Below are 24,448 nucleotides of genomic sequence, written 5' to 3' on the forward strand. Positions count from 1 at the left end.
TAAAATCCTATGAAGAATTGTCTGAACATTAAATACATTTTTACTAAATTTACCTCTAATTAATTTTTTATTCTCTCTCCTCATTTTTTTTCTTACATTTCATTCTCTTTTATCGTTTATCTTATTACTAATATTTCTCTCTCTTATATGCTCTCTCATTAAATAAGAACATACTTCAAAAAAGAAGTTTAATTTTTACATACTTATTACTTTTAACTAGTTTTTAACTGTTTTCTCAAATCGTGTAATTTAATTAATAGAATCTTATAAAAAGAAGTGGAGGGTGTAAATCATTTGATTTTATTTTTTTTTTCAATGACATTAGCTCTTATAAATTTGTTCCACTAGTGTATTTAGCCTTTATGCAAAGGTTAACAATGCTGCTAGGGAAAATTTAAAAATTTAATTAACAGAGAAAAAACGTATACATACCAAATTGAAAATTGAAAAATTCTGCAATTTGGTTACTTCCTTTTTTTTTTTTAAGGTGCAAGTATATTGCTATATTATATAGGACTCGCGCAATGTTTACCCAAATACAACAGTACGTTGAGCAAGATAGCCCAAGAGGCCCAATTGGATGAAACTAAAGCACCAAGAAAACCCAAAGCGTGCGAGATCTAGATGTTTCTAAATATCCTCTAATTTGCTGCGTGTTCCCGAGGAACAAACAATAGACGGTAGTATATTATAAAATAAGTTTTTAAAAAATAATTGTAATTATTTAGAAAGGAAAAAAATATTCAAAGCCAGACGCCACATAATCCTTCCAAATCCCGCCAAGATTACACTCCTCCGATCTTTATTATAAGACCTAATTATTAAATTAATTTTGATCCTAAATATAAAACCTATTTCTCATATATATCAATTTTTTTTTAAACTATCCTTCAAAATACTCACTCAACCATAATCAAGTAGGTAAGAAAATAAGGATATTAAAAAAAATGATTATAATGTTTTAAAAAAAAACATACCACATCCGGTCCTAATTATAAGAACTAATTGACTAATTTGAGAATATTAAGAAAAAAAAAGTTAAACTGGTTATTTATAATAAATAGGTATTATCTTTCTAAAATATTTTTACTAATCAAATGTATTAACTAGAATTACCATTGTTAGAAAAAACTACCTTGAAAAAAAATACATAAATATGAGGAAAAAAATGAATTGGGAGGTTATATTTCAAACCAAAATAAATATCAAATAAGATCTTATATTAAGAACCGGAAGTAGTATCATATTTCTTATTATCAACTAATTTACATTGCTTTCTTAATCTAACCAAATTAATACTCCTCCGATCCTTAATATAAGACCCAATTCTTGAGTTGGTTTTGATCCTAAATATAAAACCCATTTCTCATATTTATCAATTTTCTCTAAATTACCCCTATGAATACTCTCAACCATAATCAAATAGAAGAGGGAGAGGGGGTATTAAGAAAGATTATTATGATGTTTTAGAAAAAATGTGTCACTTTTTTTATAATTACCTAACTTACCTAACTTCCTTAATCTAATCAAATTAATTAAATAGGTCTTATATTAAAGACAGGAGGAGTATTTTCTAACACTGGTCACGGAGACTATCAACGGGAAAGTTGTAGAGAAAATTATATGAAGAAACAAGCGTATGTACATATATGCGTAATCTCCGAAATAAATGTTTCGTCATCCTTCAACAACCAATATAGTTCTAGCATCCCGCAGAAACAATATTTTTCGTTTTCCATGAAAACAGTAGAACGACAAAAACATTCCATAATGGTCCAAAACTCGCACGTTTTAACTGCATACCAAATTGCCCTATATAGCTTTGCGCCGCAAAAACCCTACAAAGATCTACATAATTTCTCAAGAAATGTTACAATTTTCGCAATTGAAGTGTCAGATCAATTTTTTAAAAAAAAAAAAAAGATGAGATAAATAAGAGGTAAAATATTTACACGAAACAAGGGGCAGCTAGGATGCCTCTAAAAGTAGCCATCCTATGATACCCCTGACAACAAATTGGGTTGAAGCGTGACAATGTACAAATCTAGAGTGTTCTTTCCTTGAAGGCCCTGTATGCCCAGTAAAAAAGGCAAGCATATAGGCCACCTTCAAAAATGACCAAAAAGAGATGGAGGCTCCATGAAAATCCAAGCCTGTACAAAAGAAACAACCTTCGTGAAGTTATGCAGAGTCTCACCAGAATGCAGTGCATGCCTGCTCGCACCATCTACAAACAAACAAGATGAAGGCAAAACATGTTGCTAAGGTAACTTCCTCGGTGTGAATTTTGGGATAAAAATACATCAGTTTCTCTCTAAAGCAATTTTGGAAAAATATACTCCCCCCCGGTAGGACCCATTTTATAGTATAATTATAGTGTAACTTAATACTATAAAATGGGTTTTACATTTACGACCGGAAGAGTATTGTCAAATTGAATCAGACAAATCCACCAAAATAAACCCATCATCCAAGGACAGACAGAAAAACAGGCTTATGAACTGGAACGACGTAAATAAATAGTCATAGAGAGAGAAGGAAGTTACCTGAGAATACGTCAAGGCTTAGATCAGCAACATTCAGCAGCCGCATCCACAATGAAGGATCTCCAAACCTATCCCTTGACAAAGAATTTTCACTTAAAATGCTACCAATCCCTGACTTTCAGGCCATTACCAAACTTACAGGGGTTTTCCCAAATGAACAGGCCCCTCAATGGTTCCAACACAAGCTGAAGACAGGAGATCATGGCAAAATCTAACATGGCTCACCAAACGTGTAATTTGACAGGAGACCGATAGGCATTGAGGTCTTTCAGCACGTACTTGTTTATTTTCCTAATTGTCAAATATTTCTCAGAACAATCCAACATATGAGCACACTTTACCCCACTGGCCTGTTTTTACAATCACAAGAATACCCTTCTGGACAAGCTTGAAAAACATTAATATTTTTGTATCTGGATATAGGTGTGTCAATCACATCAATTGAATGATAGATGATGAAAGATCCAGAGCTTCAACTCCCATTAATGCTCAAACTTCTGCACCACTCCAAATCAATAAATATTACCCCCCAGAAAGCCAGGTCGAGCAAGATCACAAGTCAATTCCAAGGTCATTTGCCAATTGAATTATTCCACGCATTTGAAGGTATGGATTCTCCAACAATTTTTCATTGTTGCTCTGCGCAGTACAAAACAAAGCACAAACATGTAAGTATGCTCTCTTTTTTTGCCCCCCCCCCCCTTTTTTCAGAAGTCCCCTTTCTGGGATAAGAACAATGAGAAAACTGTGAAGCAAACAAACGTCAGGGTATTCAAAAGAAAAATAGTTTTCACTAGCACATAGGGCATCAATCCATGTCCTTTGGGATACCAGCAATACAATATGGTCTTGCTAAAGTCAACGCCTTAAAGAAGTCTGTCAATATGTGACACATCAGCGACATTCAAGAGAGACAATGTAAAGCTTTAATAGTTCCTGGATACTCCAGACTTTATCACCGGCTTATTTGTGCATGCGTTAGTATTCATGCTTCGTAGGTCACGAATCTATACAAATATTAGGTATTTGCAACTTGCAGTATATCCAGCGCTGGCATAACTTTGCCACAATGGACCAATGTTCCCTTTGCAGAATAAGCTTAATCAGCTTGACAGGAACAGCATAACATACAATATTAAACTCAGCCTTTACTCCAACCAAACGGTTTTAAGCCTTTTGCTGTAAATATATTTAACTGTCAACTGCATTAAAGCCTATATGAAAACCTGTTTCACGATCTGTGATTTTTGTTTTCCAAAATATTACGCTAGTAAAAGTAATTCCGTTCAAGTTTCATGCTGGTTCATAATTTTTAACCCTACCAATTTGGACTGAATATTTTAGCCAAGATGCATGTAGTCCTTCACTGGCTGCTATCTTATTGGAAATAAGCTAGAGTGGCTTTAACCAAGATGGATCAAAATTTCTCTTCCCAAAAGTTTGATAAGTATGAACCGCACAATCAAGTGGGAAAAATTGAGCCTTACACCAAGCAACCTATAGAGCTCAAGAAGTTCACAGGTCCTCCAAAAGCCAATCTACAAGTAAACCTCAAATTCTTATCACTAGTTTGCCATATGAAGCATAAGCACCAACGATTATCTTCAGATCTACTGGTATATTCTTCTCAGACACTGTCATGTTAACCTTCTAACCAGCTGCGGCTAAGAACTTTTCTCCAAGAGCCACTATTTATGTACTTTACTTCATTGATTAATGACTAATGACAGTTGTAAGACTTCTCGAAAAGCCATGAACCACATATGAAAATTAACTGCTAAATTAAATTTGTCAGCCTAAGTTTTGATAACACTATCAGTGGAGTTACAATCAAATTACTGAAGATGGAGGTACCTGCTGTGCTCTGACAACAAGATTCTGAAGCATATGTTGATATTTTTCAGGTTTCTCAGTCATCATTCGCTGCACAAAATGAAAATTTTTACAAAAACTAATATTTAATAATGTAAGAACTTTTATGTATTGCAAAAAGACTAAACATCAAATAATCAAATCAAATTCCTACCTTCAGAAGAAAAGCAGAAGTGTAATATGCTACCCTGGAATCTGTGTCATCCAAGAGTTCCCTGCACGAAAGAAGGATTCATTGCTTGAAATGTCATACTAATAAGCCAACTCAACCACAGCGAACATATCAACATAGTAAGTTTAGAAATACCTAAAAAATTGTTCGTGACCAACTTCCTGGAAAGCAGGAGGATCTGCAGTGCATTTACCAATAAGAAGTAGGAGAAGGGTGGCTCGAATATCTGATGTAGCACCAGGAAGGTTTCCCCTTCCTTTACTTCCGACAGCAACACCCAATGCAATATTGTCAGTTGCTGCTCCAGCCAGTTGGATTAATGGCCAGTATAGCAAGGCAGCAGGAACACGGGCAATCAATTGCATTGGGACAATGGCTCGCCCTTTTAGAAGAAGTGCTGCCATCGATGCAGTTTCGTGATCCAGATAGAAGCTATTAGAGTAGCTGGATCTTGGGTCAACTTCTTCCTTGTTAAGTTCATCCCATTGAAAAGTATCTTGTCTGAGGAGTCGATTATCACCATCCAACTTCTTATTTTGACTCAGGCATTTTAAACTTCTGTCAATTTGCATATCATCTCCAAAGGACAGTGCTGCTGCAGGCGGAACTCTAAGGCACAATTGTGAGAATAGAATATCGCACATCTGTTCAGAAAGAGAATTGGGAAAGTTAGGACTAATATATCATAAAACACTTGGGAATAGAGACTTGAACAGAAAACTCTCATATGCTGCTCCGGAAATAATCACAAACAAATTTTATAAGTGAATTTATTCTTCAGGAAACTTTGTTAATCTAAACTCATATTTGCATTTCTTTCGCCCATGTGGGTTCCTATTGATTTCAGATTCTGTGGGCATTTAGTTTAACATAAAAGACTTGTTAAACATCATCAGTTAAACCATTTCCAAGCATATGGAAGCCATTATATAAGACCTAGCTCTATCAGAATTTACTAATAACTAAAGGCAAAGACTAATGCAATATTTGGTATGTAGAAAAGTGTTTTCTAGAAAGGGAATGGAAAGTGCGCCTTTCCTTTCCGAAAGACACATTTCTAAGATCACACATTACATAACTTACATAAGAAAGTTTCTGTATTAGGGCAATCCACAATATCAAGGTATTGATTCTTCTATTACTTGATAGAGTAGCTAGATAAACAACATGCATATTTACTTCCAACAGATTTTCCATCGCTATTGTGGCTCACCATGCCTTTCTATGTATTAGTAAGACGTGAAAAGGGTTTTTGCAACAAGTCATTTTGAGCTCAGAAACAATTACTTTTAGAATATTGATACGGTCAGTCTCATTTATCTGAAACACCAGCCCCAAAGCCTTGCTCATTATGTCTATCACAGCATTGGCTTTCTCTAGATGCCAATCTTTCTGCTCAGGCCCATCAGTGCTGCTAACATGCTGCATTTCATACTCATCTAACAAAAATTTGCATCTCATAAGAAGCCTTTCAAGAACAAACAGGAACCCCCATCGAATAAAGTTGTGTTTTGACTTTAAAAGTCCACACATAAGTGATATAGGCAAAGGTACATCTGGTGCATCTGAAGAATCCTGAATTCCAGGATCAGCAATTTTCTGCAGGAAGTGTTTGATATTTGACCATATACTTCCACCCCTTCCCCCACTAATTTCAGCAATAAGCAGATCACCTAACCATATATAACCATTTTGACGGCAAGCCATTCTTTCAGAGTGAAGAAGGGAGTGTAAAGTGGTCCATGAGAGCTTTGCCTTCAGACCAACACCATTTCTTAGAGCCACGCCTTCGATATGTTCCAGAAATTTGTGTGATTTCGTCATCTGAATCATATAAGAGAACTCTTTGTCCAAATGAGTGAATGAACTTATTATTACATCAAATTTCTCTGCTACGATCTCCAAGAGCTGCAAACAACCAAAAGAAATAAGCACAATACAGTTTAGAGAAGTTTTCTTTCGGCCAAAAGTTTAGAGAGATTTTATTAAACAAATATAAGAGGAAAACGAAAAACAAAATATCAAGTCAGGTAGCATCATAGCAAAATGGATGGGACAATGATTAGTGAATAATAGAATATTAACCTAAAATTGAACTGAGCACATCACAAGTTACCATAAACTACTGATATCATCCGAAGTACCTTGGCAGTAACAAGTAATACAAAACTGCAAAAGCATGTACACTAACATTTCCTGTATGCTTCGTTTTCCCCCAAAATGAATATATAATCTTGGTTTTCATTGGAGAGTAATCTTTCTAATTGCTGTGGGTATTTAAAAAAAAAAAAACCATATTTTCACCGAAAATGAATATATAATCTTGCTTTTCATTGGAGAATAATCTTTCTAATTGCTATGGGTATTAAAAAAAACTATCAGGTAACGATAAAGAGAAATATAGATAGTTCTCATTCTGCACGTATGATCCAAAAAGCAGCATTTTCCCCCAACACCAACAAAAACAAAACTGTGGAAACAGAAACCAGATATTTTGTGCAGTTTGTAGGATTTAGATGTTGAACCTATGGTTTAATGTCCTATTGATGTCCAGCCATTCTACATAACAAGCACTAACCAAGAGAGAGGTTAAGGAAAAATAAAATAAAAATTCATAAAAAAGTATAGTTCCTCTCAAACTATATTGCCAACTGACAAAGGAAAATAACAAGGATGTACCATATTTAATCGTTCACTGTTAGGATATCTGGACAGCGCAGATGCTATTGACCTTCTCAAAATTTCACCAATGCCTTCTACCCCTAGTTTAACAGATATATAAAATGCCTCGGCTGCATTAGTTTGAGCAAGCAACACAGCAAGAGGTTGAATCTCATCATCACTATATTCGTTGACTCCTGTAGCTATACATGTTTCATTTATTTGATGAAGAACATAGTCAAAAAGCACCGAATACAAATTTCTCCTCTCTTCACTTGAGTTTGCAAGGGAATACTGCATTTAACAGGGAAAAGGTTATGCAATATACAATGACAACAGCTCAGGACTTCACCCTACCCTTCTCCCACAGGCAGGAACAGTATACATTCGTAACTTAACATTCAGAGAAAAAATAACAGCAGTCATTTTCCCCTCAGACTCGAGTTATATGAAGATTGTGTTACAAGACATGCATACCCCAATTAAAATAAATTGAACTCCTCCAATCAGATCAAGCTGATCCACAAGAAACTTAGGCGTGCTCGGTACAGCATCAGTGGCTTCATCAGGAACCTGATAAAACATGTTGGTTAACAAAGAAATAAGCTTACAATGAACTAATTCTGCCCAAGAATTCTTCCAGCTGATTTCTATAAGTGCCTTGATCACCTGAAAGACATTATAAAACAAATCAAACAGATATTCCACAAGTGATATTGACATCAAGCACATAGCAATATTTAAAAAAAAAAAAAATGAACAAAGGACGGATGGCCGCAAAATGACAAAAGACAACAACTGGCAAGATTTAATAAGATCCGGCCATAATAGCCGTTTCATTTCATGTTTTAAATATATTAAACCACCCAACCTATATTAGTCCCATTAGCCTAGAAAGCTTGACAGATGCTGGTTACTGTAAATACCCGTAGGTTTCATTTGTGCAACAACGTTTGACTTTCCTTGAAAAATCTGCTCAGGGTATTAAATTGGGCATTTTTTATATGAGTTTCTTTTTTCTTTTTTCTTTTTTTAAACAAAGTTATCCAGGAACCACAATTTTCCTTGGCCTATGGTAACCCATAAAACAGGGGTAAGTGGAAAACGTAATCCCAACTATAACCTTGGGATTTTATGATTTCCATCTCTCCCTTTTCTACTTTGCTGTTGCAAGCCTCTCCTGCTTCTTGTTCCTCATTGATTGTTCATCACCAATGCTATATCATTTTGGCACTTACTACATAGAAGTTTACCAACTCATGAATGGCAGAGAATATCATGTTCACTCTCCTTAATTGAAGGCAAGATTTGAGGTCATGTGCTGAAAATAATAAGCAAAATGGGAGAGAACAATCCCTGGACAATTAGAAGGAAGGGAGGAAGCATATTTTCATTGTAAGTAAATGGTGGCCACAGTCCAATATCACCAGGTCTAATATCAAAGGCACGATTAAGATTAGTGAAGAAATTGATAGCAAAACGATTACCTTTATTCGAATGATGTCTAGACACTTATAGGAAGAGATGAGGTTTAGCCACAAGTTGCTATCCCATCAAATCTTCCTAACATCAAGGGAAAAATAATAGCCGAATATCTAAACTGATTTGGCCTAGAAATACAGGGCCCAACGATTAATTAAATAATTAAACATTAAATGCTTGAAAACCTAGGCGAATCATGGCGGTCTCCAACAATTAGAAAGAGAGGAATGCAAATAGAAAAGCTAACTAATTAAACAAACATTCAATGAGCATGTTTCCTGGGTCTAGAATGCCTAGGTGATTCACTCTTAAAGTTCTGCTGCCAAACAACACTGTAGAGTTAAAGAAGAGAAATTCAGTCCTCACCCTTATATCAAGACCTTGCAATCGATTTCTCCAGATCCTTCCTCTATCACATACAAAATAAAGCAAACAGCTAAGTGCAGATGCCCATACAGATTCCTCCTCCTCCTCATTCTGTACAACAATAGGCACATAAGATGGTAAAAGGTTAGGGGAGTGGCTAAGAATCTTCACATGTAAAGCCATTAAAAGAATAACATTTTGCTCTTCCAGAAAAACCACTGCAAATGGTAAAAGCTTCCAAATATCAATCAACCGAACTCAAGCAAATTTATTGGATTATATGTAAAGCCCCATGTCTAACAAGGTAAATCAAAAAATGCCCGGAGCCTCATAGCTTAATGGCACCAAACCACCCCCCCAAAAAAAAAAAAAACACAAACAAACAAAGGGGGAGGATGTGGGATCAATACCTCAAGTGGTATAGGGGGAGTGGGTTTGTGTGTGGGTCATCCTTCCCAATAGGGAAGGGCTAGGATAGAGCAGTCCAAAAAGAAAAGCAATTCAAAGATATATAAGCTTGAAGTGAATCCAATCGAGTGGGTTAGCTATTTTGGTATAATGAACAAAGCCTATGCACAGTTAATACATAAAATTCCACATGGTATCAAAGCCACAAGATTTGGGACCCCAAGAGAGAGAGAGAGAGAGAGAGAGAGAGGAAAAGAAATGAAGGAAGGAAGAAAAAACTGAAAAGATGAGAGAAATGAAAGGGAGGAAAAGGTCTACATCCGCGACTCAAAAGAAGGAGAGGCCCACGCGGTAATTGTCCAGAAACTTGAAAAAAATAAAGGGAATAAAATAATCTACGAGAAACCTAAAGCAAGAATCTCACTCTCAACTCAACTAATCCCAGAAAAATGAATTAATCTGTTTATTCCTCTTGATCCCTGGCCTTATTATAATGGAAAAATACAGAGATGATAAATAAAATAAATCTTAAAAATATCTAAACTGAAGCTAACATGCAAGTCGGTAATGCCACCTATTTCTCCACAGAAAACTAATAAAAATATATAGAAAAAATAACTGTAATAGCCGTTAAGCCCCTAAATCTTCTCTCTGTCAGTTTTCTCCTTCTTGAATAGGTCAGTAATGGTTCTGGTATGTTAACATTAAGCAGGAGCGAAAAAATTGGAGATCAATGACCGGAAGAAGTAGAATAATCTCCCCAAACAATCTTTTATGCCACCCTCTCTGACTTAAAACCAAGCATAAAGCCAACAAATTCCATGAAAATTGCTGGCATGAAAATCAGTTATATTGCACCCATACTTGCAATGTACACCTCTTGAGGGAAAAAAACAGTCGCTCATACAAACTTTTTTAAGGGAAAATTTTTGAGGATGGAGAAAAGAAGATTAATAATACCTGGACAAGAAGAAGTAGTATCTCATATAAAATATTTAAAATCCAACTCTCAAAATTCTCAATTGCAGGGGAAATGTTAATGTTGCAAGAATTTGCTTTTCTGCTTCCTTGGGCCATAAGTTGGGAGTCATCAAAGTAGGGCTCTTGAGAATAATCTTCTTCAATTGCAGAAGCATCATCAGCCATCATAGGTTCTAAAAGATGAGCATGAACCCCAAGGTTTAAAATCAAATCAAAAGCACGAATCCTGCAAGCTGTTTTAGAAGAACTGAGCATCTCCTGAAATTAGCAGTTCAAAAACAAAATTAGCAACAGTGAAACAATTATAAGTATTGTCATGACAAATCTAGCAGTTTATTTATCCATCACCTCAAGCATAGAGAGAGTGAGAGGAGCAGCTGTCCGAGAATCTAGAACATACCTACAAAATATTTTTTTTGAGAGCCATTATCCATAGTCAATGTAACGGAATATCACAACAAACACTATGGAAAGACAAAATGATGGTACAAGTTTAATCAGGCAGATGGCCCCATATTAATATGCAATTCAGGGATCTGGCACTCAGGATGATAGGCTTAACTAACAAAAGATAACTTCACTCAATCTTCAAAGTTCCCAAAAAAAAAATACATGTTAACTGAGAAATACATCACCGAATCTCCAAAATTAGGAAACAGCAAATAACCATATCTGAGCAGTGATTTAATATAATAGTGATTAACAAATACATACATACATATATATATATATATGCTTTCACTTGATCGGCTAAGTTTTTGAACTGAAGTCAATCTGACATGGTATCATAGTCTCCATCACCAAGTGATCAAAAGTTTAATCCTTGCCAACCCTACCTTGCTTGATCAATAAATGAAATTTCAAAAAATGGTAGGTTCTTCATTTCATCAAGTCTTCAGTGTTGGGGGGAATGTTAAAAATACTAATGAAACTGTTCATGGGCATTCACTCAACAAGGTAAGCTTTTTAAGTTGGTCCCCCTTATATTTCACGCAGAAGCAAGGACAATTGAAATATAACAAACAGCGTTATAAGAGATTATAATATAGAACTTTGCATAACAATTTAAGCTTTTGATCCAACTTAGTCTTTGACAAGCCATAAGAGCCTCTGTCACCAATTAATCAAGACTTCAGAGCTTGATCCAAACTACGAGCATGCTAAAAACACTTCAAGAGCTTGAACAGTTTGGAATCACCCAAACTACTAACTGCGGGGGAAAAAACTTGAATACTATCACTAGAAGGCTAGAGCAGATTACCAAGACACGACAAAATTTAGTTCTCACGCTTAAATTAAGAAATGTGCTTTGAGTAAATATATTATAATTTCCATAATCTAAACACTGATTATTTAAGTTGTCACTTTCTTTTCTTTGAGTATAAAGGAAAGACTCGTCAAACTTTCACACTTTATTGATCAGGAAAATAAGGATTGTTTAGATAAGTTTTAACATGTGAGTGTAACTGAGGAAAGGAGGACATGCGTAAGATATATTATGTGCAATCAAGAAGGGAATAAAATATAATAGGCAAATGCATTGAAACATACATGTCAATAACTAGTTTAATGAGGACGCTCACAGCCACATCCATGGATGGATTTCCACTGGTATTGCCTAGTCTTCTTGTCACTGTTACTACATTCGTATTCGGTGAGGAAGACTCTGAGCAAACTGCAGCAATAACTTCACGTACCTCAGCAGGATTCAGCCGCAAAGGTTGTTGCTCACTGGTCAGCATAAATTAAAATTTTGCACACAGGACAAAAATCACTTAAAACAGCATAATGAATATTTGATAATTTCTTCAGTGAAAACTTAGGCAGCAGAAAATTTTCTCTTTGCCTATTAGTTTTACATGCTTTAACTAAACAGAAAGCAAGTCAATTGCACTGCAAAGTAAAATTAACATCCGCCACAAGTTCAAAAAAATAAAGAGAGACCATGATGACAGTAAAGCAAACGATTTACATGTTAACATGAGCATGCATACTATTATCATCAGGGAGGTTGCAGAGCTTCCTTTCCACTTTCCAATCCTCACACAACAACACATGGTACTAAAACACCTGCCCTCTCTATCTATCCATCCATCTATGTCTTTGTAGCTTTGTTCCTGACTTCCTAACCTATCTTCTCTCTTCCTTTTCTCACCAAAACGCACCATGTCACTCAACCAGCAAGGAGACAAGGCAAAGGGACATGGCACAAGGGAACTATTATAACATGCTATTTATATATGCTCATGTGACACATTCTTCCACCCACTCCCACTCACTATTACGTCACTTACCTACGCATCCCACCACTTCACACAAATATATATATATATATATATATATATTAAAAAAATGGTTCAACACCTTATTTCTTTTTATTGTATTTCTTTTTTAGAATTTTATCGGTTTTTTTATCAAGAGATGTTTTACTTTAGCCTTTGCAACAACCTTCCTTAACAAATTAAAAAAAAAAAATAGTAGAATTATGAGTAGTAATATTTTGTAATACTTGAAGGTTTCCGATTCCAAGGTAATATGCAGTGGTCCATTCAATTTTAATTAGTATCCGGGTAATATACATCTGTACACACTACACACAAAATAATAAGTATGAGTGATATGAAATAATAGGATTTTAAACAATAATAGTTCAGCTGGTTTCCAAGCAAAATAAGATCTTTCCCTGCATCAAAACCTTGTACGTGAACAAGCACAAACAAAACAATATCCAACAGGGCATTCAAATATAAATACACACACGCATATCCATTAAACACAAACACCTCCATTAAACATATAACTTATTAATTTCAGTTTTTGCATATAAATTTTGATGCAACAAAATATGTTATAAATGTCTCATGCTTCAAAAACAGCTGGACTGTTGTTATTTTAAAATTTTATTATTTCATATCACTCATCCTTCTTTTGTACGTAATCTATCCAAATACCAATTGCCTAATACTTACTGAAACTGAATGGAGCGTGGACCTCTGTATGTTACACAGGCATTGGGGACACACAAGTAATATAAAAATTTACTTCATATCTGCTAATAATTTTTTATTATTATTTGTCAAGCGAGAGTGTTACAAAGGCTAAACTATAACATCTACTAATAAAGAAATTATCATACAAAGAAAAGAAGGTATTGAACAACGCTTTTCAATATAACTATACATCTATTTATGTGAGTGGAGTAGTGGGATGTTCATGTGAGCGACGTAATAGTAGGAGCAGGTGCAAGAATATGTGACAATAGCATAAATAAATAGATGAATACAAGTATTTGCATGTGTGCATGGTTAACCCAAAAGCCACATGTAAAACACCAAGGAAAAAAATGGAAAATACACTTCCTAAACGATAAACATGGCAGGTAATATAGCAGCCAGTAAGAATAATCCTTACTTTTTTCTCTTTGTCCTCTTGCGTGATGTTTCGGTTGCCTCATTTTTTCGCCACTTATTTCTTACTTCCCCAACATACCCTATTTATAATATTTAAGAATAATCCTTACTTATTTCTTTCCCCAACATACCCTATTCATACCCTATTTTTTTTATTATTCATGCACTTGTTCTTTCTATTTGTCTTCATATCATGAATCAATATTAGAAAAATCTCACTAACTCATCTCTTTTTAAGCTTCACATTATTTTGGCGGTGTATTCTAAAATAATATATCACTTTATCCCATTTTCATTACTTTGAGATCACTCTAGCATGCATCATCCTTTATGTCACCACTTCAAAGATTTCTTTGTTTTAGCTTTTATTCATGATTCCCAAAAATGCCATAGCTTTCCCCTTTTAATGTGAAATCAACCGCATCCCTATCTTCCTATTTTATGCACATATACTTTCTATTTTCATTTCTACATGTAACAAGAATTAGTTTAATATGCTCAACATATTTTACCACAATTGCTCAAATAATTTATTGAAGATATATCCAAAAATACTATTAATTTCAGTGTTATTGTTGTTGATATGAGGATGTTACATGAGGTATCAAGAAAAGCACAAGAGAGATCCCAAAACAATGGCACATGCAATTAGAAATAGCCATTGAGAAACCACATGAACCATTTAATGAACTACTTAAACGTTCATAACCGGTCAAACCAGATTAGCCAGGCCAACCAAGCTGCCAAGCATGTGGGCACCCCTACATGCCACTGCCAACATAGCTGAAACGTAAACATATGTGAACCATAACTTCCAGAAAGAGCACTATGGTATCACTCTCTCCCATCACCACCCATCTTGAAAGCCATTTTAAAGAATTTACAAAGCTCTAGGAAATATGCGCATCCTTGTTCTTTTATTTTTAAAAAAAAAAAAGCCCACTATCAATTTTACACATTTATTATAGCAACTTTTGCTTGCTGAATGATGGAGAAAATTCTGAATCTGAGTTGGAAAGTAAAATTCAACTTTAATTTTTGTGCATCATTCTCAAGTTAAAACCAAAATGTGCATTGTAGCACCAATTTTGGGGTAATGAGAGAACATATGCAAACTCCTGCATCAAACTCTGTTGAATTTCTGTATCTATACCTGTAATGACGATACTGGAAGAGCTGTCGAGCTCGAGGACGGAATGTACTCATAGGAGAATCCTCCCTGCAGAGAAAGCGATGTTTAGGATAGATTATAAATCACAAAACACATTTAGCAAACAAAGAGTAGCGAATATAAACTTCAGATCTGCAAGTGAACTCAGGCAAAAAGATATATCTAACAACAGCTAACCATTTCAGTTACTTATCATCTAATGTCATCCTAAACAAGATAGAACACTTAAACTAATCTTATCTTCATTAAAACACAACAGTCAAGTGAGAACTAACTACACCGGAATATTATACAAGCTAACTACAAAACCAATCATCATTAATTAATAAAGGAAATACAATAACTAGAGGCATCTTCATTCAAAAGATGTAAGTTCTGACACCCCCCCCCCTTTCAAGCTGAATATTCCGAGGCTGGAGCTATTCCAGCATTGCCAGTTGTCTTTTTTCCAAGACCAATTCCCTATTATGCAGGAGTGCTAAAACCCAAAACTTCTGCAGCTTTCTGGTCCTTCTTTCAAAATAGATCTGTAAGAACTCCAATTGTTCTTTGGTAAAAGGATCGGCTGCTGTCTGCATTGTTTTTCATCGCTCATCACGAACTCATGGTTCTCATGTCTTGCTTTTGGCTTCCAATTTGATGGGTTGCTATGAATTTGCCAGAAGAACTCCTTGGTCTGGCACTTTTTTTGGCAATAATAATAGCACAACTTTCCTTCTTTTTGGCTTGTTCTCATTGCTGCAAGCTGGTAGGCCTTGTGCTGCCGATGCAATGGCTTTATCTTGATTTGAAGAAGGTGCAGCAACTTTCAATCAACCTCCTTAACTCTTCTCATGCCTTGTTTCCGAAAGCAGGACTTCAATTGAAGGTAAAAGTGGTAGAGCAGTGTAGTATCTATCCTTCCACATGCCTCATTTATTGAATTATTCACAAGCATAAGAAATTTATAAATCTTCCTCTTATAACCAATATGTCTGTACTTCGTTCTCATCCATGAATTCCCATATGTAGGTCTCCCATATGAGTCTAGCCTCTGCCAAAAAGCGTCAAGTATTGGTTTATGGGTATCTCCCCCAGTTTTAGTTCATTTATAGGCTTCCTAACTCAAGCTCAGGTGCAGCATTCTCGGGTTAAACATGACTCATGCACCACCTCCAAGACCTTATGGGCAGTCTTATATAGAGAAAATTTACCCTATTAAATTACTCCCATCACTATGTGATTCTTGGCATGCCAAATCTTGCCTTTGGTGTCATTTATTTCAATAGCAGGCTTGGCAATATAGGCAGTCCTCCTTCACTTTCCCACAAATAAAATGAGCAGATGGACTCCATTGACGAAAATTATCCAATTGGTATACCATCCAGGAGCAGTAATCTCCGGGAATGATCCTGGGGCTTCATTATTCAGAAAGATTTGGTAGCTGTATTAAGGCATAGGTTTAACAATCATTTTAACTTATTTCATTGAATGGCAACCACACACACACACACACACACACACATATATATAAGGTAAAGAGGAGAGGGAACTTAATGGTGATCATAAAGGTGTCGTATCAAAACTAAAACTAATCTTATCCTAAAACAGAACACTCACACTAAACTTAAGAAGCATCAAAACCAGAAAAAATATTAAAAACATATAAATCTTAACTAAGGCAATCCCTGAACGACTGCTTAGAGCTCGAGATGAGGCATTATGAACAATGCAGCTTCCTACACTTTTTATATTCTATATTGAATATTGACTAAACAAATAAAAAAAACTTAATTATAATAATTTCCAATAGTTTTCTCTAAAGCAGGCTACACTGAAAGCCCCACTCCCAGAAGTTTCGTATGAGAAACAAATATTTCAAAATTAACTAGGCTTAACAATAACTCATAATTTGGAAAAAGGGCTCAATTTTGAATTTTGAAAATTTTAATTTCTCGTTAGGTTTTACCTTTGTCTTTAATGCTAAAACCACACCGGCAAAATTTTTCTATCATCTTTTAGGCAGACGCAGATACAAGGCTACATTTCAGTTGCTATGACTTCTTTATTTCAGCCATGCCTAACAAAGGCAGTTGTTACATTTTCTCCAATATAGCAATCAATAAATTATCAACATCAAAAAACGGACCAGAACAATATGGCTCCAAGGTCGAACACTCTACGAGTCCATCAAAGTCTGAAAACGATAACAGAATCATTGGGAAAAAAATTGCAGTCTTTGATATAGCATTTAGCTAAAAATGAACACTAAGAGTTTCCCTCGCATTCCCTCGTTTAAAAAGCAAAGATGAGAAAAATAAATGATAGGGAAGAAACAGGGTGTTAAAAGATGTGATTATGAGTGAGAGAGCGAAGCAAGAAAGAGAGAGCATACCAAATCTGACGAGGGCCTGGTTTACTGCGTTTTGATGCTGTGATTGCTCTCAAGTGGGGACCAGAAGATGCAGAATTAGTAATTGGTGTTACTGGGGAAGACTGCAAAAGTTGATCCAAGTAGGGCATATCATCAGTTCCAAAAATTTTCCATGGTTGCCCTTTCATCTTAGATTCAACATTTCCCACGAGTAATGCCGCTGCGCCTACTTCTAAGAAATTATATGCCCTCATATCTTGAGAATTCACAGCATGATCACTATAGAAAAGCATGAAAAAAAAAAAAAAAGCAATTTATTTCTCAAGCAATATGAAGGGAAACAAAGCTATCATCAATAAGGTTGCAACCAAAACCAACTTTTAAGTGTCAAAATGAATTACTTTTCTGATGATGCCAATGATGGATGTTGCCAGCGCCATTTTAGTACATCAGGGGCAATGAATTCAAGTTCATCATTTTCAACAATAGTTTCAATTTTTGATAACTTTGAAGCAGATGAAGCAATTGAATCCTTGTCTAATGCTTCTGGAGCACTCACTGGAGATAATTGGGTTTTGAAGGATTTACTTAGCAAAGATGACAACGATGGCAGAGATTGTCCAGATGAAGAAGGTGCTCCAGCAAATGCAGCTGGTTGAAAATACCGTTTTGGGATGTGTTGAGCCACAAGGGAACGAACATAACTCAGTGACTTCACTAATGCCTCAGAAGCAAAGCTAGATACAGGCAAAGGAGATATATTTGTAGATGTTGGTGAGCCAGACTGTGGATTTAAAGATCGCGACCATGGTCGATTCAAGTTAAGATCACATTCAGCAATTATGTTTGAACAGAATCGATCTATCTGAAGCAATGTCTCCTCACTCGGTTTGTATCTGAATGAATTAAAATGAGTTGTGAGTTTCTAATGTCATATGACACAATAAATAAGGGTCAGTTTCTTGTCCAATACACGCTCATAACAGAAAAGATGCTAGTTGCTTGTTTCAGTAACTTTATGAATCAACAGAAAATGCATTTAATTCATTGATAAAAGGGAAAATAATTTTAGGACCACAGAGGAATTACTATTTTTATACCTTATGAATATAGCAGCACAAAAGAATTTCCCAGCATTCTTTGCACATCACAGTCTACTAAGGCTATGATTAACATAAAACGAGCTTCAAGGAGCACAAAGCTCAACATGGCTCCTCAAGCAAAATTAAATAACCCCACTAATGTAGATACCAGAATCAATTAATTTATGACAAAATAGTTTTAAAACAGAAGAATATCATTTTGTCAGATTTTCAATAGAGTTTGGAAGACTGAGAATTTTTGACATGATAATGTTAAGAATTTCCTTAGGGATCGGATGATTTATTTAAAACTACATCTTTTCTCCTGCATCATAAGACATAGAGGAAAAAAGAAGGGGAAGCCAGTGTCAATAGCTTGACACAGTGCCAAGAATACAATAACAATGCAGGGGGTTTGCCTGGTTAATTTCAACTTCTTTCTGACCCCCAGGCTAAGGCCCACCAACCAAATAAGTAAAGATTTCTGATGAGGAAAAGGCCACCCATGGTCATCCATCAGGATGAAATACCACTGTCACAAATCTATCTTTAATTTGGTCAGTCAAAGTATTCTATTTTGATAGAAAAATAATTTGAGAAGAGAAAAGCAATACAAAAAAGGGCAAAATGAAGTCCCAAAACAAAGAAAACAAGTACAGGTTCATTAGCTCAAAAGAAGTCTCTGATTAAGAACTCAGACATTCCACATACCATGTTGAATGCTATTGACTATTCACTCATTCAAGGAACGTACCTTAGAAGATACCGTTTCAGAAGTGCCACGCACCTTGTGACTACTGCAGGACTGGATAAATAGTAAGGATATTAGAAGTATAACTCAAGCTGCTTCAAACAATGTTCAAAAGCAGTAATAAAGGAAAACATGCAAGGATTTGTCCAGAATACAGACAGAACAAAGCACTCTCTCACATTCCACTCTGGAGGTTTCAAGAGGGGAAAAGATGCCAAGGCTCTATGGCAAAGTGCAGCATACAGTTATATTCATTATTTTGCTGCTTAGGGACAAAGGGAAAACCAGAAATTCAAAAATAAGTTTCTGTAGCTGCCTCTTTAGAAGTGAAAAATAGTTCTTAGCCCCTCAGTGAGGCATGGCTAGAGGCCAATTTAGAGGAGTTTCCTTATCCAACATGAAGATTGCAGTGACTGGTCCACCGTCCTTAGTAGAAGTTCTTTCCTTAATTTGTTCTGATTGTGCCATTTTTAGGTTTCTCCCGGGAGGATATGTTGTTATCCGCTCTTATACTTCTTTCATTCCCTTATCTTACAATATTTACAGTATATTAGTACAAAACAAAAATAAGGGGGAAATATACTAATACCCCCGGGGGTACTTTGACCAATTTGCAAATAGCCACCACTTACTTTAAAGCAGGGATAATAAACCCCTATACTTTGACAGTAAACATTACCATTCAAATGCTGTTAAATGTTCAATTAAGGCCCCGTAGGTACATATGTAGAAGAATGAAGAAAATCAAGGAAAAATCATGTAATCAAATATCTGAGGGTTTCTTGGGTCCTTTCTTTTTTAACGTTCTTATTGTTTTTATTATTTATTTAAAAATTATAAATGCAGATGACACAATTAATCCAGCCAAAAAAACATATATGTAGAAAATGGTAGTCAACCAGATCATGCCGCATGTCTTACTGAAAAAAGAAATCAGAACATGCCTAACAGAATATACAAGTGCCTTCTCAAAGAGTCCGATGTTTGGGTTTAATTAAACATTATTTGGTCTCATTACAACATCTAATTGTTCCTTGCAGGTTGTCCGCCCCAAAACATATGTTCCTAGTAAGTTTAGAAATGGTAGGACCTCTCAAGCCCCATATAATAAGAGTTGCATTCTTAAACCCTATAAGACAAGTCAAAAGAAGACTACTGAAATCATTCCAATGTTTTCATTGAGTCAGATACTCAATAACGATTTTTACAGTAGGTAGCAATATTGTTCATTGTGTTCTAAAATCAAAACCAAGGTCTACAGCCTAGGTCAATATGGGTTTAATGATCTTCTGATAACTTTCTTCTAGATCCAATTTGGTGTCTATAATGTTGTCAAATAGACAAAACTAAATTCTTGGCAAAGAGCAACAAAACTTCTTTTATAATCCTAGAAGGTAATTTCCTGAAACATACCATGTAACCCATCAAGCCGAACAGCCATATTCAGCAAAACACTGTATATCTTCAAAACAAAAATTGCATTACAGGCCTCACGAACACAACACACCATATGTTCATGACTAAACACAAAAAATAATACCTACATTCAGGCATTATTTCAATGCACTCTGAATGCCCAACTGTTATTTCATCTCTCTCCTTCAACAAAATTAGTTAATTCACTGCATTCCATAACCTAAAGTTAACTACAGAGTAATATTGTATCAGTGGGCCTAAACAATCTGAGTAGTATCACCATCTAGCCATTGTCCAATGTCGACAAATAAATGTAACAAATACCTGCGCTCCCTCTCCGCAACAGTATGTTCGAGAATCACATTATAAGCCAAGTCTATGGTTGCAGGAGCTGCCAGATAATCCTGCCAATCATGCATTACATCATAAAATGGATAAAGTTAAACTGTGGGCATTAAGTATCAGACATACTGACATCATAATTTGAATATAAATGGCCCTACAATATTAGCATACCCCACCACTGCGTGATAACAGGCAGGCATGGCATTAAAATCTGTTCAAGATGCAAATCCATGTTGCAAATGCTAAAGCTCATACACTTGAAGAAAGTACAATTGAATTATTTTTTTCTCCTCCCAACTACATAAGGAATCCAGTATTTTTCATATTCAGCATAAAAAAAGTACAAATATTTAAAAAAGGCATGATGTGAACATAACTATGTGTTGAGCATGAAATGGTAATTAGTATAGTTGGTATGATAGTTTTTTAGCCAACGTAGTTGGTATAATAAACTTCTGCAAATGACAAAGCAATGAGGAATAAAACATTTGCATTAAAAGTTTAAAGGCATTTTTCTCAGTCTTGTAGTTTCACTGATCAAGTCACGTCACACGCATGTGATTTAATGAACTGCATGCGCTATAAGTAAAAACTAGACACGCATCACCCTTAATTTAGAGAATAGTTCCAATAATTTCTGTACAGGTAGCACCACCTTCATATAGGGTGCTAAGCAAATTTAATTAACGAAGAAACTAACGATATGTAATAATGATGATGATATTAATAATTATAACATCAATTAGAAAGCCATATTAAGAATATCTCAGAGAAAAAATACTTCAGAAAGAAGAAGAAAGGATGAGAACAGCCGCTAGCTGAATAGAAATCAGCAAAAACACCAAAAGAAATGTACTTTTTCATTTCTGTACTGAAATTTCTTACATTGATTATCATATTTAAGAAGCCACGTTTGGTTCTACATTCATTGCTCGCCATTGGGATTCGGAAGAACAATTTTCTAAAGCTTAGCATCGGATACAAGTACCATAGCAGCTAGGCAAGTTCAATTTCAGCCAAATTGCTCACATTATGAAAAGACTGTAATAGAAACAAAACAAAAAAGCTGAAGTTTCCCCAGCCCTGTTCATACATGTTCCCCCTGATGAACCATAGAGATCATTCCAAACAAATTAAACCCACAAAAATAAACCGAGCGCCGCTCAATTCAAAAAGAGAAAGAAAACAATTTCAAGGCTCATCCATAGAATCCAACGCCAAATCCAAAGGCGCAAACCAACCAAACAAGATCTAAAACACAAAACCACAGCAAATTAGGAGCGAAACCCACGAACCCGAAGAGTCCTGGCAGCTTCATTGACCACAGCGGAAAAGGGGCTGCCCTGGTATGAAGTGGCCAATGACGAGGAGAGACAGTCAGCGACGGCTCTCCGCAACGGTTCCGGTACCTTCTTGAGTGACGAAGATCTCAACCTCGAAACACCCCCGACGCCAATTAACTGTATCCTCGAACTTCCTGGGCTACGACAAGGACTATAGGTGGAAGACATGGGTGTTCAACAGAATCACCAGCAGTATACTAAGCTCACAGTGAAGTGTGAATCTGGAATTGCCCGAAGCCAGTTTGGGAGTTCCTCAGCATTTGATTACAATCGAATAATCTGTGTCTTCGTGTGACAGAAAGAGAGGAGAAAAGGAGTGCGAAATGGAGCACAACGGACAGAGAGAAGGAAACAGAGTATTTGGTTGAGATTTAGAAATGGAATTCTTACTAATTCTTAATTTTCGCAAGTGTGCATTAGCTGTACGTACAGGCGTAGTTTTAGTTTTATGAACACTATGAGCTGGCATGCGCTAAAAATTTGAAGCATTGGGGCAGTTTCGGGATTCCACACTTCCTTCTAGGGTTTTTTTCATCTCTTCGCTGGCCAGAGTATAAAGTGGGGTGACCTCACCTCGTTCAAGTTCCAATTTTTAAATGAAAATTTATAACCAATCACTGATGGTATATGGTTAAAATAGTGAAAAGGAAGTAAAGAATATAACTTTGGATTTATTATATTATTCTGGTTAAATAATAAATCATCATATTATTATGAAAAATATAACTTTTAGTGTCTAAAATTTTTGCTTAATTATTAATTCATTCCACAGATATTTACTTAGAACAACACGATCTTTATAATTTGGATTAACGACTTATAGGGATTAAATTGTCTCAAGCAAAAATAAATAAATTACAAGAACTGATTTATTCTAAGTAAAAATAAGGAATTAAGTTGTTTTAAATCAAAATTTAAAAATCAAATTAATGATTAAGAAAAAAAGATGGGAACCGGAAATTATATTATATATTATTAGTTAAAAGTTTTATTTCATTATTCTTTCCTGCATGTAATCATGGAAGGAAATAAAAAGCCTCATGCTTATATATAACTAAGCCTTGAAATGGTATTTTTCTTTGAGGTCATTCCATGATGAGCATCAACTATCATAAGTTATTCATTAGAATAATATGACTTCTCAAGTACTATCTCTCACTCAATTTATTAATTTAGATATATTAAGAAAATTACTAAATTATTTAAGTATAGCAGATGTTACATGATGAGATTATCTTTCTAAAATATTTACGTGAATCACTTGATTATATATCAATTTATAAGCCAAACAAATTAGTTTTAAAAAAATTCTTAATATTTCTAAATTAGTCAACTGGATTTTATATTAAGAACTAGAGACAATATAAAAATTACTACGATGTCGTCCTTTGGTCAATGGATACTGATGTTAACCATTTTTTCCATATTGGTTTTGGTTTGAACACATTTTTACCCTTAAAGTATTCGTAGAAAGGTATTCCGCACCATAAAATTCAAAAATTTGAAGGAGTCATAACTATTTTTATGTTTATGACGTCATATGGCTTGCTAATTGAGTACTGAGTATTTATCACCAGAAGAAGTGTTACTCCACATTAATGATCAAAGGGTTATAACAAATTATATGAATAATTATTAATAAAAATCTGTCAATCTTATAAGTATAGACACATGTTAAATGTGACATCACCTTTAGTTAGCAGTTAGCGTGCGCTGACAGATTTTTTTTTTCTATTTTTACATGAAAGCTTAATTGGGAAACTAGTGCAATCTATTTCTTCCTATTTTCTAGCTACATGTTTTGATGTTGATAATTAGGGAAATTTGAAATTTTTTGTTTTTAAACAGAGAAGTTCTTTATTAACAAGTGAAAAACACATAAGAAAACATTGCAAGTTTATCATTACTCCCCGTGGATAGATCTTTTGCTTTTATCTATGAATACTTAGTTGATAAACCATGTAGTAATACCTTTAGACAAATGTCATATGCTTTAGTGTTAAAAATATTAAAATCTAATTTTGCCTTTGATAAATTTTTTTTTTTTTAACTAAGGCATACCAAGAGGGTGTTTAGATTAGAGACAGTA

General features: G+C 35.1%; 1 protein-coding gene and 1 long non-coding RNA gene across 4 annotated transcripts; both read right to left on the bottom strand.

The window, feature by feature from the left end:
• Positions 1–1,817: 1,817 nt before the first annotated feature.
• LOC114734634 (uncharacterized) lies at positions 1,818–2,662 on the bottom strand. The gene is made up of 2 exons (XR_003739188.1): positions 2,547–2,662; positions 1,818–2,153 (listed from the first exon to the last, which is right to left on the bottom strand). It is a non-coding gene; the product is annotated as an uncharacterized LOC114734634 (long non-coding RNA).
• Positions 2,663–2,959: 297 nt separating this feature from the next.
• LOC114734633 (uncharacterized) lies at positions 2,960–22,775 on the bottom strand. Of its 3 annotated transcripts, none has more exons than XM_028922271.1 (17): positions 22,312–22,775; positions 20,996–21,075; positions 19,259–19,309; positions 17,824–18,318; positions 17,444–17,701; positions 15,052–15,117; positions 12,040–12,219; positions 10,837–10,888; positions 10,468–10,746; positions 9,100–9,210; positions 7,729–7,920; positions 7,270–7,545; positions 5,878–6,498; positions 4,726–5,234; positions 4,573–4,633; positions 4,401–4,469; positions 2,960–3,185 (listed from the first exon to the last, which is right to left on the bottom strand). In XM_028922271.1, the coding sequence occupies exons 1-17, from the start codon at positions 22,525–22,527 to the stop codon at positions 3,099–3,101; spliced, it is 3,603 nt and encodes a 1,200-aa protein (XP_028778104.1). In that variant the 5' UTR covers positions 22,528–22,775; the 3' UTR covers positions 2,960–3,098. The 3 variants fall into 3 exon arrangements, with proteins under 3 accessions (XP_028778104.1, XP_028778103.1, XP_028778105.1); XM_028922270.1 differs by having other exon boundaries at positions 4,573–4,651; XM_028922272.1 differs by lacking the exon at positions 7,270–7,545 and having other exon boundaries at positions 4,573–4,651.
• Between the last annotated feature and the right edge of the window lie 1,673 nt (positions 22,776–24,448).

The sequence above is a fragment of the Neltuma alba genome, unplaced genomic scaffold (genome assembly GCF_004799145.2).
Source record: "Neltuma alba isolate B1F8T4 unplaced genomic scaffold, ASM479914v2 tig00013120_pilon, whole genome shotgun sequence".
Classification (NCBI taxonomy): domain Eukaryota; kingdom Viridiplantae; phylum Streptophyta; class Magnoliopsida; order Fabales; family Fabaceae; genus Neltuma; species Neltuma alba.

What these genes read in the sequence shown, in the direction of transcription:
- LOC114734633 (XM_028922270.1), bottom strand. Translation starts at nt 22,527, where the DNA reads ATGTCTTCCACCTATAGTCCTTGTCGTAGCCCAGGAAGTTCGAGGATA. An exon ending in TGCAAGGTCTTGATATAAGG is followed by an intron (nt 7,921 to 9,099) that starts GTGAGGACTGAA and finishes AATGTCTTTCAG; the next exon opens with GTGATCAAGGCACTTATAGA. An exon ending in CTTCTGCTTTTCTTCTGAAG is followed by an intron (nt 4,470 to 4,572) that starts GTAGGAATTTGA and finishes CATTTTGTGCAG; the next exon opens with CGAATGATGACTGAGAAACC.